Source organism: Malus domestica, chromosome 09 (genome assembly GCF_042453785.1).
Source record: "Malus domestica chromosome 09, GDT2T_hap1".
Lineage (NCBI taxonomy): Eukaryota > Viridiplantae > Streptophyta > Magnoliopsida > Rosales > Rosaceae > Malus > Malus domestica.
Window position 1 is genome coordinate 32,358,185 of NC_091669.1, and position 15,491 is coordinate 32,373,675.

Below are 15,491 nucleotides of genomic sequence, written 5' to 3' on the forward strand. Positions count from 1 at the left end.
CCTCACATTCACACCAGATTCTCCAAGGACGCAGTTATGTCCTAAACTAACAGCATGCCCCCTCGTAGGTTTTGTTTTTCTAGGATTAACAAGTACAATTATTACTAAACTCAAAACAGCAGCATATGCCTATTAACACAAGACACAGAAATATATCGATGCATTGAGAGACTTTACCATTCACAACCATTATCTTCTTCCATTGATGGATGAAATCAAAAAGCACACAAAGCAAAACACGTTATATGGAATGAGAGAATTTAGCACTGAACAAAAATGTTCAATATTGGTTTAGTATGGTTCCTTTTTCTTAAAAATTTCTCATAACCGAACAGAACCGAACCGAACCGTTACTGTTACTAGTTTGGTCACAGTAAAAGCAACAAACCAACTCATAATGTAACTCATGAAATTGGATCTAAGCTGCAACCCAAGTGGCGTGACTGGTGTCTTTGAGCAAAAACAATATACACAAATCATTTATCTCATTTAGCATATCACCCCAACATTAAAGCGTCGTTTTACACAAAATAAATGCTACCAACCATCAAAACAACTTTCAAATCAACCCAACATCTTCGTTGCCTCTAAGTCGGCTGGCCTAGGACGAAAAGCATTGAGAAATCATCCAAGCACAAATTAATCTATATCGCGAAAATCACAACCATCATTTTTGTACAGCTACCATAGCTAAACACTGATTGATACCAGCAAGCAAAGTTCCACACCTCCAGTTTCGAACTAACTCTGCATGATATCTGTGTGATAGCTGTCTAGTTCCTTGTCGAGTTCATCAACCGACTTCTCCACATGCTTCTTCCTCCACTCTCCACCACGACCACGCCCACGCCCACGCCCACGCCCACGACCACTGCCGCTGCCACTCCCACGTGGTTTCCCTCGACCGTTTCTATTCCCTCCACGGCTGCTCCCACTACAAAATACAGAAACAATGTAATTGTAATCACAGCTTGAAATGATACTGACTATTACTAAAATCCCACAGCAGCATATATACCATACAGCTGCAAATACCAAACTGAAGACGCATATGTACAGATACATTCAGGTACTGGATCACAAATATTTTTAACTTGTAGGTTTCCCGTTATACTCGTTTTGGAAAAAATAAAACTCTTGGTACCCACAAGCATGTAATTTCTTTCAACATAACTGGGAAGATAGGTAGCTATTATATGTTCTCAATTTTCACTGCTGGGATAGCTCTTAGTCAACACGTAGATGATGTAGACATTTCATAATTGTACATAAGCATAAGTATTAGATGCCGCAGCTTGGGGGTATGTAGACAATCAAACAGAGTTCAAGCAGCACAATGCACACAACAAGTAGCCCATAAAAAAAACCTTTACTGAATGTGTGATTTCATTTTATAAACTTATGTGTCTTGATTGCAAAACTTACAAAGATAACAGATACTGAACAAATTGATTCTAGAACCATATCATACCCACAAGAAGTCAAGAACTATATCATACTCACAAGAAGTCAAGAACCATATCATCCCCACAAGAAGTCAAGAACCATATCACCAAAACCAAGCCAGATAAACACCAGTCAACAGGAACATTGGAAACGGTCTGGTTAAATACGGGATTTAAACGTCGGGTTCAAACTACTTAATAGTACCCTCATACCAAAAGAGAAGTTAAATTAGGGTGCCTAGTATAAATGAAAATTGACAAATAAGTAAAGATCTAAAACTACATTAATGAAACCCTCTTTGTCAACCAAAAGATGGTGAAAAGACTATTTAGTCTTCTATCACACAAAAAAATGATGGGCAATAATGTAATTTCATAGGTTCAAATTTTACTATTTTTTTATTGAAGCCTCACCTAAAGGTGATGTTAAAATATCTCCAATATTTAAAATTTAAAAATAAAAAAAACCAAAAACAAAAACAAAAACCTCCCACCCCCCCCCCCAATTCCCATGTTCTCCCTCTCTCCTTCCCATTTTTCTAAAAAAATGTGTTCATACACAAAGTGTGTAGGCAAATGCTAGTGTTAGTTAACAAAACTATAATTAGGTCCCTCATAAATAACTAGCTCAGCTATATCACCTAAAAATAAGTTAAGTTCATACAAACAGAGAAACAAGAATATGACGGCCTAAACTCAATTCAGCATACGAATTTGTTCTCACGTGGTAAGTGAAATCACTGAGCTTGCACGAGAACCCTCCTATCTGGATGCATAATTGGCATTTGCCTCCAGTCTAGTAGTTTAGGCTGTTAAATTTGAATCTCTAGCCTAACAATTTCACCTTTTTCCATCAATAAAATCTCTACACAAATATCACTTTGATAATAACAGTACACATATAATAAATGGTTTGGGAGGGAGACAAATGAAGGAAGCATGGGGATCAAGGAAAAAACAAGCTTGAAGATCAACCAACGAATTGTGTTACATTTCTAGCTAGGGCAGGCTACATTGAGTTGCAAATTTTAGGTGTCCCTAAGTAAATAAGACGCTGCATTAATTAACAAAATAGCAACTGAATACATCATCATAAGCCTAAAGAGAAATGCAACATTCAAAGCCTTATCCATCTTTAACGATCCACAAACGAACCCAACTTGTCATCTCATGAAGTTTTAAAAATACCAAACTAACAATAAACATTTTGGCAACCAAACAGACGTAGAACATCATAGAGAGATAGCAATAGAGAAAATACAACAGCAGTCCATCCCCTTTTATCTGTGTGCATGCGACAAAACTTGAATGATTTTATTACTTTAAAAAAAGTACTTACCATGCTCTAACTTTTAAGCCATCGGATAAAACTTTACAGTTAATAAAACACTTGTCATTTACTTGTATGCAGTAAATTGTAATCCTATAAACCATTTTTTTATTAGAACTGTTTTCCTAAAACCATTTTGATTTAAATCAAACGATTATGTGTGCAATCCTTGCACATGGACGAGTAAGCTAATTGTCTGTCTACACTTAATAAAACACTTATCATTTACTTGTGTGCCGTAAACTGTTATCCCATAAACCATTTTGATTTAAATCAAACGATTATGTGTGCAATCCTTGCACACGGACGAGCAAGCTAATTGTCTGTCTACTCTTCCATTATTATCTGTTTCCTTGCACAACGGCCAATTTAAATTTTTCTCCAACCATATAATACATCATCTAACTAAGATGTCTGGACGTAAATATATCTAATATTTTTAATTATAATTATTTTTAAGAAACAACACCAAAAACTACAGGGCCAACCTAAGGCTCATGACCCACCACTCTTGGTCCATCGGTCAGCCTGCTAAAGACCCATAGCTCGGTACCAGTATTATATGGCCTAATTTTGTTAATGGTGCATGGCACCATGTAGCATTGACCTGTCAATGGTCTTCTAAGCCAAACATGGGGTGTATAGACATTGTTTTGATAGACTGTTGATAAATCTTTCTAACATGCGTATGATAGGTCCACAAGCACGTCAGACAAATTAGACAAAATTGGAACTCTAGCACATATGTTTTACATCAAGAAAACAACAAGACATCGACAGTTCAAAAAGACACAATTTCATAGTCACAAGGTAAAAAGAAAAGAACTTACCCAGAACCGCGGTTAACCATAGGCATAGCATAGCCACCAGCATTACCAGGTCCAGGCCTGCATTACAAAAGGACAATGAAAGATAAATATCCTTACTTTATGCAGTGCAACAATAACAGCACCTCACATACAAAAGGCCTAATTAATCATGGAGTATCAAAAACTTCTATGACCTGATATGACTTAAAAATGCTCTAGGAAAGAAACAATATATTATCAGGAGACATTAAAGATATGGGGTGTGATATCCACACACCCCATTTTACTTCTCACACACCCTTCTAATTTTCGGCCGTTGGATCGGATGAATTGAAGGTCAACGGATAGAAATTAATAAGGGTGTGTGAGAAGTAATTTGGGATGTGTGGATAGCACACCCCTAAAGATATTTGTTATAATAAATATGAGTTATATTAAGAAGATACAAAAGGAAGCATAAGAAACATGTATGAGCAGTCCATCTCCTAATGCCAAAACCCAGAAAACACCTAAACCACCAGTCAGACCACTATAACCCAATAAAACCTCAGTGCCAGTTTTTCTGCACACCCACAGGTCCACACCCATCCAATGCCCTACAACAATCAATTCTAAATCGGTCTAGTGAATCTGCAATGAAAACATATATGGCCCATATACTTCCCCTCCTTGATCAAGACACTCGAAGGTAGAAATTAACATGCAAGGTCTTTTATCCATGAACAACCAACCAATAGAATGTTCACCTTGGTTGGGAGTCTGGGATACCCACCTGCCAAATCAACCTTCAGTGGTTCAAAGGGAGGATCCAGTTGACAGGTGACCACTGTAGGAAAAAAAATTGCACAATTTGAATGCAACTTGAATGCAAAGATATATCACCTAGATGGGAGAAAAGTCTGCATATTCCCCACCTAATGCGGAAGGAAAGGCCTGCATATCACCTAGAAAGAAATCTAAGCTTCTAAGAGCATCTCCAATGGAAGTCCCCATTTAGGGACTCCCACCACCACATTTGAGTACTCATTTAAGGAATCTTGTGTCCCTAAAGGAATATTGCCTCCAATGGGAGAGTCCTTGCAGCAGAATCCCTAAATTTGAAGTTTTTATGATTTCATGTGATAATTTGATTAGGTGCACATTTTTTGTTTATGTTAACCTTTTTAATTAATTAAAAGCATTAAAAGCTTAAAATCTTTAATCAAGATTATGGGCCCCGTTTTCCACTCAAGGTGCACATTTTTGTTGTTTATGTTAACCTTTTTTTAATTAATTAAAAGTTTCAATCAAGATTGTGGGCCCTGTTTTCCCTCAAGGTTGTCCCTATATAGTCCCTATATGTGAGGACATACACTATGTATCCGGTGACTTTCTTATCCATTGGAGATTCATTTTGTCCCTATATTTGTTTTGTACCTATTTTATACGGTGGTTGTCCTTATTTAGGGACTCCACTAGAGATGCTCTAAGTCATTGAATTAATAGAAGGTTGCATTTCAAAACTAAATGAGGAAGGAAATAGAGATTAAAAGGTGACATCCCCACCCAAACATTTACCCACTCTCTTCCAATTACCCACCCCCAACTTTCAAAAGAGGGAGAAAAGACAGTAACATTGACAATGTGCTTCCAAAGACTTCGGAAACAACCTCTCCCCACAACCTGAGGATCCCACCCAATGGAGACCAGAACATAGAGACTTACAATGGAAAGAATTAAGTAAGTTGAACTTAGAAATAATTTGCTGGTAATTTTAATATATTCACATTCAACCAAAACATCCAACAGAAATTAACAAATAACAATGGTTGTTCTTGGTGTCGCCATCTCTATATATATGACCAGCAGCTAATAATATGTAAAAGGGAGATGGACATTGTCCACAATTCCAGACAAAGATATGGTAGAATTTATGTGAATATTGAAACAATTAGCAAAGGCCATCTCCAACAATTCCTTGTATCCTTTAGCAAATAGATGCAAGCCTGTTGATCGCTCGATGTATCCTGGTGTAATTTAATCATTAACAATATATGATTTTATACACATGCCCATGAATGCAGCGACAGTTGCTTAAAAATATGATAGAAACAGTGTGAAAGGGGAAAAAGAAAGCATACGTCATTACAACAGTCCTTTTCTTCCTTCCGTGCCTGCCTGTCACATTCACACGAGCTGAAATAGGCATCCCTGCACTGGCACCAATAATCTCAATTTTCATAGGCTTCCCGTCCAATAAAACATTATTATAGCGCTTCAATGCTGCGAATGCATCACTTCTTCTAGTATAAACCACTTCAGCTGAGCCCTGATAACACAACAGGAAAATTTCCTTAATAAAACTTGACCACCAAAGTGTCTATCAAATAGTAGAAAGAAGTACAGATCCAATTATACTCGGCTGAGAATAATGCTTAACATATAACAACTGTCCTTAAATAGACCAACACTGGCTAAACTAATAAACAATGTCAAAATACATATCAAGATCAAACATCAGAGTATCACATATACCAATGTTAATTAGATATCATGAAACGAAGAAATAACACCTTGGCTGGCTTTTGCAGAATCCACCAGCCAGAAGGGTAGACTAATATTCAACATCAAATGTCTACTGGACAAGCATGGCACAATGTCTCTTAAAACAATGTACAATGTAAAAAAAATGAAGTTAGGGGCTTTGATATATTCAGAGTTTGCTTGGATTAGAACCATTACGAGAAAACTAACAAGTACAAATGCTTTACAAAAATGTCTACTTGTACTTCTGAACATGGAAATTCTAATAGGGATTGAACAGAGTTGAATCACACTAGTTTACACTCTGTTTATATATCAGGATTTTAAAATCAATACAATGACTTCAAATACAAGTTTATTTTCTTTGAGTTATTTGTAGACACTACAACCAATATCAGGATCTTAACTAAAAATCAGTGCCAAATATAAGTAAAACAACAAATCAGGATAGAATGTAAGAGGGAAGAACTCTAAATACTGAGCAAAAAACTCACACTTTGGCGACCATTTTTGTCAAAATGTATTGCATATCGCTTCATCTCTCCGATCTCAGAGAAAAGTTCCTGAGTTGCAGTTGCACGTGACGTTTCAGGAGAATGTTACAAGAAACTCGATATAGAAAGTGCTTAAGATGAAAGTATATGGCTCAAGTTGTACCCTTATATCCTCATTTGTCACTCCGTAGTCCAAGTTAGATACATATAACTTTGTGCCAATTTCAATCCCTGATATCCCCGCAGCTCTAAGGCTGTCTTCAAACAAATCAGGCTGCCATGGGAAACGCTTGGTTCTGCGGGTAGACTGATGAAAGCATGCAGAAAAAGATCCAGATGGGGGAAAATAAAAGTCAGCTCACGAATAGATAACAAGATAATTTGCCATTCTTCAAAGTCCCCAGAAAAATAACCCAACAACCCACAAGTACAGATAAATCTCGAAGATAACCGTACATATGGAGTGGGCGACGATAGGCTATAGCGGTTAAGAAGATGAGCCAAAATGAGCTTCTCCATGAACAACATACGTCACATATCCTCTAGTATTTGACTTTCTAAGCATTTTAGAGATCCCCTCGTATTTGACTTTCTAAGCGTTTTAGAGATCCTCGTGTATTTGGGTTTTAAAATCATATTCTCAAGCATATCATTAAACATCTACAGTTTTTTAGCTTGCCTTGGCAATGGTATATGAGGACGGCCGAGTAACCCCCGGGAGAGGACCTCTACGAACAAGTCCTGTAATTCTTCCAGCTGGAATTCTTCCAGCGGCCATCCTTCCAGCATTAAAGGAGCCACGTGCTCCACCGCGGCCACGAGAACCCCTACCACGTTGTTCTCTATTTCTGTCACGATTACCCCTGCTGTTCTTAATCATGTCATCAAGCGACATATCCAAAGCAGTCGACATCTAAACGAGAGATTATATTTGAAATCCTTTTGCTATGAATGAGATCTAAACCTGCAATAACAAAAATTATATCAATAACGATAACCTCTAAATCATGAATCATATTATACAAACAACAGTCAAAGATTACTCATCTCGATTTCTGAATTCAATTTCGTCGAATGTATAAGAAACTTTTTCAATATTCAGACAATGATGATGTAAATCGTAAGGAAAATCAATTCACAAAGTCCAATTACAGGTAAAATTTACAATTAGGTCAAAAAAGGGTAAATCAGACCATTAGAAACCTAAAATCAAAGCGATATTTTCCGATCGACGAGAAAGAAAACAACGAAATAAATCTACAAATCTACAAAGTATTCAAATCAGAAATCCTAGAACAAAGAATTAGGGCACGGAGAGAGAGAGAAGGGAACATACCAGGAGATTGATTAGAGAAGAGAAGCGTCCGCTGAGCCGAAGACAGACACAAGAGCGATTGGGCGCAGTGAGAAAGTAAAGTGTGAGATGGGGACGGAGACGAGTGTGTTAGGGTTTCTAAAGGCCTTTTTTCTTTGTGTTAAGTGGGATTTTAACTTGCTTTCGAAGTTCGAACGCTGTTTCGTACGCGGTTGTGACACAGATCGAATGTGATGTGTACTTGTCTTTTCTTTCGTGCCAATTTTCTTTTGGAGTAATGGTTTATAGACTAAATTGGTAAATTCGGGAAGAAGAACTAGTAATAGAAATAAAACCATCCATCTTAATTCTATATATGTTCAAATAAAATAATTTGTGATCAGAAAAAAGCTAAAATACCTATGTGATTATGCATACAATTAGGAATTGATGCCTTATTCACTTGCATATGACTATGCATACAATTTATATGAATGATTGCATAATTATATTGCTTATTCATATGACTATGCATACGATTTATATGTATGAGTTACGGGGCTTAGCTACTATATTTTAATATAACATTATATCTTATTTTGGTTAATAGTTCAAAGATGGAGTCTAGGAATAGTCATGGCTCTACTAGTACACATTCCACCACTCAACCCCAACCCCAACCTCAACTCCAAACACTTAAAACACAACCTCAATAAGAAAATCAATAAGAAGTGGATGAAAGTGTGGGAAGTGGTAAGAGAGGTGACAATGATATTAATGGGGGGCGATCGGTGGTGTGGTCACATGCTAAGAAGGTGGGTAGAAAAGGGAATAAAGGTAAAAAAATTCACCTTGCAATTTGCTCATATTGCAAGAAAGAGTGTCCGGCCGATCCTAATAAAAATGGGACATCAAGCATAATGTATCACCTTAGAAAAGTTTGTAAGGATTCGCCTCTTTATATAAAAGGTGATAAAAATCAATCGGTCTTAACAAATGAGTCCATGGGTAGTGGATTGGTCCTCCGCACCTTTAACCAAAAGAGACTTGAGTTAAAGGTTGTGATGTTTGTCATTAAGGATGAACAATTATTTAAGGTGGTTGAAGGTGGTGGATATATTGATATGATAAAATAGGCTTAACCTCGGTTCAAGATTCCAAATAGGAGGAAGATTGCGGCCGATGTGTGAGATTTGTTTGTATTAGAGAAGTCTAAATTGTTTGAAGCTATGCGTAATCAAAGGGTAAGTATCACAACCGATACTTGAACATCAATTCAAAACATCAACTACACAGTAGTTACCACCCACTTCATGGATATTGAATGGAAGTTGCACAAACGCATCATAAACTTCATAAAGATCACGGGCCATATGGGAGATAACATTGGGAATGTTCTAGAAGTGTGTTTGAACTAATGGGGATATAGAAGATCTTTAGCATCACGGTTGATAATGCTTCCGCCAATGATGTTGCGGTTGACTATATGAAAAAAAGGCTACAGGAAATGAATTCTCTCTTGGTTGATGGGAAGTACTTGTATATGAGGTGTGTTTGTCACATCTTAAATTTAGTTGTCAAGAGTGGGTTAAAGGAGCTTACTAAGTTAGTTGAGGGGATTCGAAATTGTGTCAAGTACATTCATTCTTAGCCAGCTAGAATGGATAAGTTTAGGGATTTTGCTATCTTATTCAAGATGGATAAAATGTCTAATATGCCCTTTGATGTGTTTACAAGGTGGAATACAACATATAAAATGTTTGACGTTGCATACAAGTTTAGGAAGGTGTTTCTTAGGATGGCGGAGGAGAATGTGTAATTTCGTGATTACTTTGAAGAGATGGAAATGGATTCAAAGAAGAATTTGATAAAGAGAGTGGGGCCTCGGGAAGAGGAGGATTGAGAGAAGGCACTAGCTTTTACACACTTTTTGAAAGAGTTTCATGATGCTACTTTGAAGCTTAGTGCAACTAAAAAGGTTATATCAACTTTGCTATGGGATTAAGTTGCTTTACAAATAGAGATTGAAAAAAAAAAAAAAATGCTACCAATCTTACATTGCAAAGCGTGGCTACTATAATGATGCGAAAATTTAACAACTATTGGGGGAATTTTGAGAATGTGAATCAACTTATTTTTCTTGGTCAAGTTCTAGACCCTTGTTATAAACTTCAAATGATTACCATCAACCTCAAAGCACTTGGATGATATGATAGGAAGGTAGATTGGATGCTTAAGGAGATTAAAAAATGCTTGCTTGATTTGTATAATGAGTATATAAGAGGTTCTTCTACTACCATTGGGGCTCCATTGGAAGATGTGGAACTAAATGAAGAGTTCATAATTCAAGCTTGTGGGGGTGATGAGAACAAAATTGAAATGATGAAGGAGCTTATATAAGAAATGAGGGAGCAACGTCTTTTGGAGATATCCAATGAAGTGGATAAGTACTTTGCCGCTCCTTATATTAGTTTTATTGTTGGTGGCTTTGATCTCTTGAATTGGAAATCAAACACAAAAAAGTTTCCAATCCTTTCACAAATAGCCAAGGATATATTTGCAATCCCCACTTATACCGTTGCTAGTGACAGTGCATTTAGTCTTGGGATGAGGGTTGTGGACCCTTTTAGGGCATCCTTGACTCCTAAAATGGTAGAGGCACGTACTAGTGCATCCTTGACTCCTAAAATAGTAGAGGCACGTACTAGTGATTGGCTTAGGGTGGATGAAGTAAACTTCTACAAAGAACCAACGAAAGATATGCTTCAATTTTACAAGGAAATGGAAGAAGTAGAAACAAGTAAGACATGTTTTAATTTATTTAGTAAATTTGTTATTAAATATTCAACTTTAATTCTTATTCTAAATCTTATTAATATATATATATATATATATGTATACGTACTTTGTAATGTAGGATTGACACAAGCTCAACCTCAATCTTCTACAAGTTCAATGCCTCCTCTAAATGCATCTACATCTCAAAGCTTGAAGAATGGATCAATGCATTTTTACTTTTTAAAGTTTTAAGTTGATTTAGTTTGAAATGTTAACTTCTATTCGAATTTCCAATTTTCATTTAGTTTGTACACTTATTTGATTTGGCTTGTAACTTCTATGAATTGGGAACACGTGTTATAGTTATACTGTGGATCTCACATGTCATGGTAAGTAGTAGAAGTAGTTCTGCAACAATATTATTATGCTTATTTTTTGCAAAGTGCAACAAAAGAAACATTGATGATGATATGCAGCTGAATTATTTAGTGAGTAGTAGTGTAGTCACTAGTATAAAAAACACTTTGTGTGACGTAGGTCGTTCGTCGTGCAAAGTCAAAAAAATGTCGCGTAAAAATTTGTGCGACGAACCTTCGTCACGTGCCAAGCATTGTGCCATGCCTGTGAAATCAGGGTTTGCGTGACGAAGAAATATCCTACGTCATGCAAAGTGTCAGGGTTTGCGTGATGCACAATCCTACGTCGCGCAAAGTGTCATTGCGCGACGCACAATCTTACGTCGCGCAAAGTGTCAGGGTTTGCATGACGCACAATCTTACGTCGTGAAAAGTGTCATTGCGTGACGTAGGGAAATGCGTCGCGCAAAGTGTCAGGGTTTGCGTGATGCACAATCCTTCTTTCATATGTTCCCAACTTTCTTACTTAAGGGGTGTTCATAATTATGTCAATATACCCTTTCTCTTTGTTTGAAAGTAAGTTTACATGCTTTAGACCAGAACATTCTCTATTGAAATTTGAACACCATGATAAGAAGAGCCGAGGTACGCAAAGAGTTAATGAGACTGGTAACTACGAACTATGTTTTACAGAGAAAGAGAGAGAGAGAGAGAGAGAGAGAGAGTCGTATGATTACTATTGCAGCCTTTTAATGTAGATAAAATCAAAATAGACTAGACACTCCTCTAATTCATTGTTGGCCAAATCCTGCGGAAGCTTCAAAGTTACTCCATATGTTATTTGTAGAATTAGAGAGAGAGAGAGAGTCGTATGATTACTAGTAAGAAGCTGACCGGTGTTGATGATATTGTGTGTACTGATTTCAATTTTACTATTGTAACAATACGTCAATACTATTAGGTGAATACAAATGCATTGTGATTCTGCATCAAATTGGCGTGTGGACGTGTGCGTGAGTTTAATACCATCATTTTAAATGCAAGGGTTGGTAAACTAAAATGACAAAATTTGGATTATGAAATAGTAGAAGGTCATAGAACTTATAGATATACAAGTATTATTAAAAAAGAATTCAAATGTGAGAGGGTCTTCAGGCAGCGTTGCTTAACGCAGATGAGGGAATTGAAAATCTGGGTCAATACCTCCTGGTTGGCTGGGAATTGAAAATCTATACCAAAATATCTTCAAACTGCAAACAAGAAACAACAAAAATGAAATTCTTAAACCCTAAAATTCAGCCAATTTCGTAATAATTTATCCCAAATAAAAACCCTGATTCAATCCCCATTTCAAAATTAAAACCCTAAATCGCATTCACAAATTTTTAAACCCTGAAATTTATCCCAAATTAAAACCCTAAATTCTAAAAGTCATCTTAATTCACAATCAAAATCCTTAATTTCACAATTTCATAATTTGTAATTAGATTTACCTTCAAAGAGAGAGACAAGCATGACGAATGGGTGGTGGCTGGCCGTTGTTTAGAACGAGAGGGAAAGAGATCTGGGTTCAAAAGAGAGGTCTGAGTTCAAAATAAAGAAGTTGATGAGGAAGGCTACGGGAAGAGAGAGGGAGAGAGAGGGCGAGATGAGAGGGAGAAAGACCGAGTGACTACAGGAGAGATAGAGAGAGAGGGTATAAGAAATGGCACATGTACAAACTTGGAAATTTCAAACAAACCGCCTAAATTTTACAATTGCACACCATAATTATAACAAATTGAGTGACGTAGGTATTCAAGTTGACGTCTCGCAAAGTGTTTTTGCGCGACGACTAAATTAAAGCGTCGCACAAGGTATTTTTATTTTTTAAATTATTATAAAAATTACTGATAAAATGACTTTATTCTTTTCAAACTCAAAATTTTTTTTCACATAAAACCCATAATAATATATTTTTCTAACAAAAACTCGACCAGAACTACAATAATAAATTTAAAGCTACTTAATAAATATATATATCATTCAATTTCTTAAGTGTTAAATATACAAAATAAATAAATTTAAATATTCTTAATAAAAATATATACCATTGAACTTCATGGGATACAGATTGTACAAAACTAATTTCATTGATTGAACCATCAAACTTGTTTGTATATGCATCAAGATCGTATACATAAAAAATTACAAAAAACAAATGTTCGGAGATCAAGTAACGGGACAAAACATTTGGACGGTTATAAACGAAAAATCACGATTTAACGGTAGTTGTAACTCCGATTTTGGTGATTTTTTACAGCTACACTCTTGGATCCTATATGAATACAATGAACTAATTTGATCGTCAATTTAAAATATTTACACTAGTGGATACCACAAAATTTTTTGTTATACTTAACGAAAGTATAAATAAATTCCAAAAGTGTTAGTAAATCTATCATTTTGATGGGATGCAGATTGTACAAAACTAATTTTAACGATTGAACCGTCAAACTTGTTTGTATATGCGTCGAGATCATATACGTAAAAAATCATAAAAACAAACGTTCGGAGATCAAGTAACGGGACAAAACATTTGGACGGTTATAAACGAAAAATCACGGTAGTTTTAACTCTGATTTTGGTGATTTTTTATAGGTACACTCCTTGATCCTATATGAATACAATCAACTAATTTGATCGTCAATTTAAAATATTTACGCTAGTTGATACCACAAAATCTTTTGTTATAATTAATGAAAAGTATAAATAAATTCCAAAAGTGTTAGTAAATCTATCGTTTTGATGGGATATGGATCGAACCGTCAAACTTGTTTGTATATGCGTTGAGATCGTATACGTAAAAAATCACAAAAAACAAACGTTCGAAGATCAAGTAATGGGACAAAACATTTGGACGGTTATAAACGAAAAATCACGATTCAATGGTAGTTTTAACTCCGATTTTGGTGATTTTTTATAGGTACACTCCTTGATCCTATATGAATACAATGAACTAATGTGATCGTCAATTTAAAATGTTTACACTAGTGGATACCACAAAATTTTTTGTTATACTTAATGAAAGTATAAATAAATTCCAAAAGTGTTAGTAATTCTATCGTTTTGATGGGATACGGAACTAATTTCAACGATCGAACAGTCAAACTTGTTTGTATATGCGTCGAGATTGTATACGTAAAAAATCATAAAAACAAACGTTCGGAGATCAAGTAACGGGACAAAACATTTGGACGGTTATAAACGAAAAATCACGGTAGTTTTAACTCTGATTTTGGTGATTTTTTATAGGTACACTCCTTGATCCTATATGAATACAATCAACTAATTTGATCGTCAATTTAAAATATTTACGCTAGTTGATACCACAAAATCTTTTGTTATAATTAATGAAAAGTATAAATAAATTCCAAAAGTGTTAGTAAATCTATCGTTTTGATGGGATACGGATTGTATGAAATTAATTTCAACGATCAAACCGTCAAACTTGTTTGCATATGCGTCGAGATCGTATACATAAAAAATCACAAAAAACAAACGTTCGGAGATCAAGTAACGGGACAAAACATTTGGACGGTTATAAACAAAAAATCACGATTCAACGGTAGTTTTAACTCCGATTTTAGTGATTTTTTATAGCTCTACTCCTCGATCCTATATGAATACAATGAACTAATTTGATCGTCAATTTAAAATATTTATGCTAGTTGATACCACAAAATCTTACTTGACGAAGGTAATAAAAACACTTTGCGTGACGCATTCATTGGTACGTCGCGCAAAATGCCTTTGCGTGACGCATTAACTTGTACGTCGTGCAAATTGCATGACGCATTGTTTGCACGTCGTGCAAACAGCCTTTGCATGACGCATTCGCTGGTACGTCTCGCAAGCAGCTTTTGCGTGACTCATGCGCTGGTACGTTTCGCAAACAGCCTTGGGTGATGTATTCGCTGGTACATCGCGCAAAGTTATATTTTAAAATACCAAATAACATCCGAAATCCAAACCTAACCCCTATAATTTTCTTTTCAATTCTTCCAAAATCCAAAAATGAACTTGTGGTTGTTGTTTGAAACGGGAATCAAATTTTATCTTTGTTTTGTGACTCTCTGCTTTTTCAGCTCCGCTTTTGGTTTCTCCAATATATTTATAGAGAGAGAGTATAGACTTCAAACTTTTAAGTTAAGGAAAAAAATATACATTGCAATTTGCAAGGTTTATTTTTGTGCAACACAACATTTAAAGAATGCAGTAGCACAACATTTAAGGAAACAAATGCTGATTAAATGTCTCAAATGCTGATCATTGCTTGCAGTTTCCTCCACCAACTTCTTAATCACGGTACCTTTCTACATTAGCAGGTCCCTCACATTCTCGTTGTATATTTCAAGTCCAGAGATTTTTATTGTAAAGTCTCTCTCCGGAGTTTGCAACCAAACAATCCGAGTACATTAGT

At 35.8% G+C, this 15,491-nt stretch overlaps 1 protein-coding gene and 1 long non-coding RNA gene across 2 annotated transcripts; both read right to left on the minus strand.

Moving 5' to 3' along the window:
* Positions 1 to 468: 468 nt before the first annotated feature.
* LOC103444192 (THO complex subunit 4D) lies at positions 469 to 8,224 on the minus strand. Its single transcript, XM_008383111.4, has 7 exons — positions 7,938 to 8,224; positions 7,281 to 7,565; positions 6,765 to 6,908; positions 6,602 to 6,670; positions 5,705 to 5,892; positions 3,606 to 3,662; positions 469 to 934 (listed from the first exon to the last, which is right to left on the minus strand). The coding sequence occupies exons 2-7, from the start codon at positions 7,512 to 7,514 to the stop codon at positions 742 to 744; spliced, it is 885 nt and encodes a 294-aa protein (XP_008381333.3). The 5' UTR covers positions 7,515 to 7,565; positions 7,938 to 8,224; the 3' UTR covers positions 469 to 741.
* A 3,855-nt stretch (positions 8,225 to 12,079) lies between these two features.
* LOC139188159 (uncharacterized) lies at positions 12,080 to 12,714 on the minus strand. The gene is made up of 2 exons (XR_011571379.1): positions 12,523 to 12,714; positions 12,080 to 12,279 (listed from the first exon to the last, which is right to left on the minus strand). It is a non-coding gene; the product is annotated as an uncharacterized lncRNA (long non-coding RNA).
* Between the last annotated feature and the right edge of the window lie 2,777 nt (positions 12,715 to 15,491).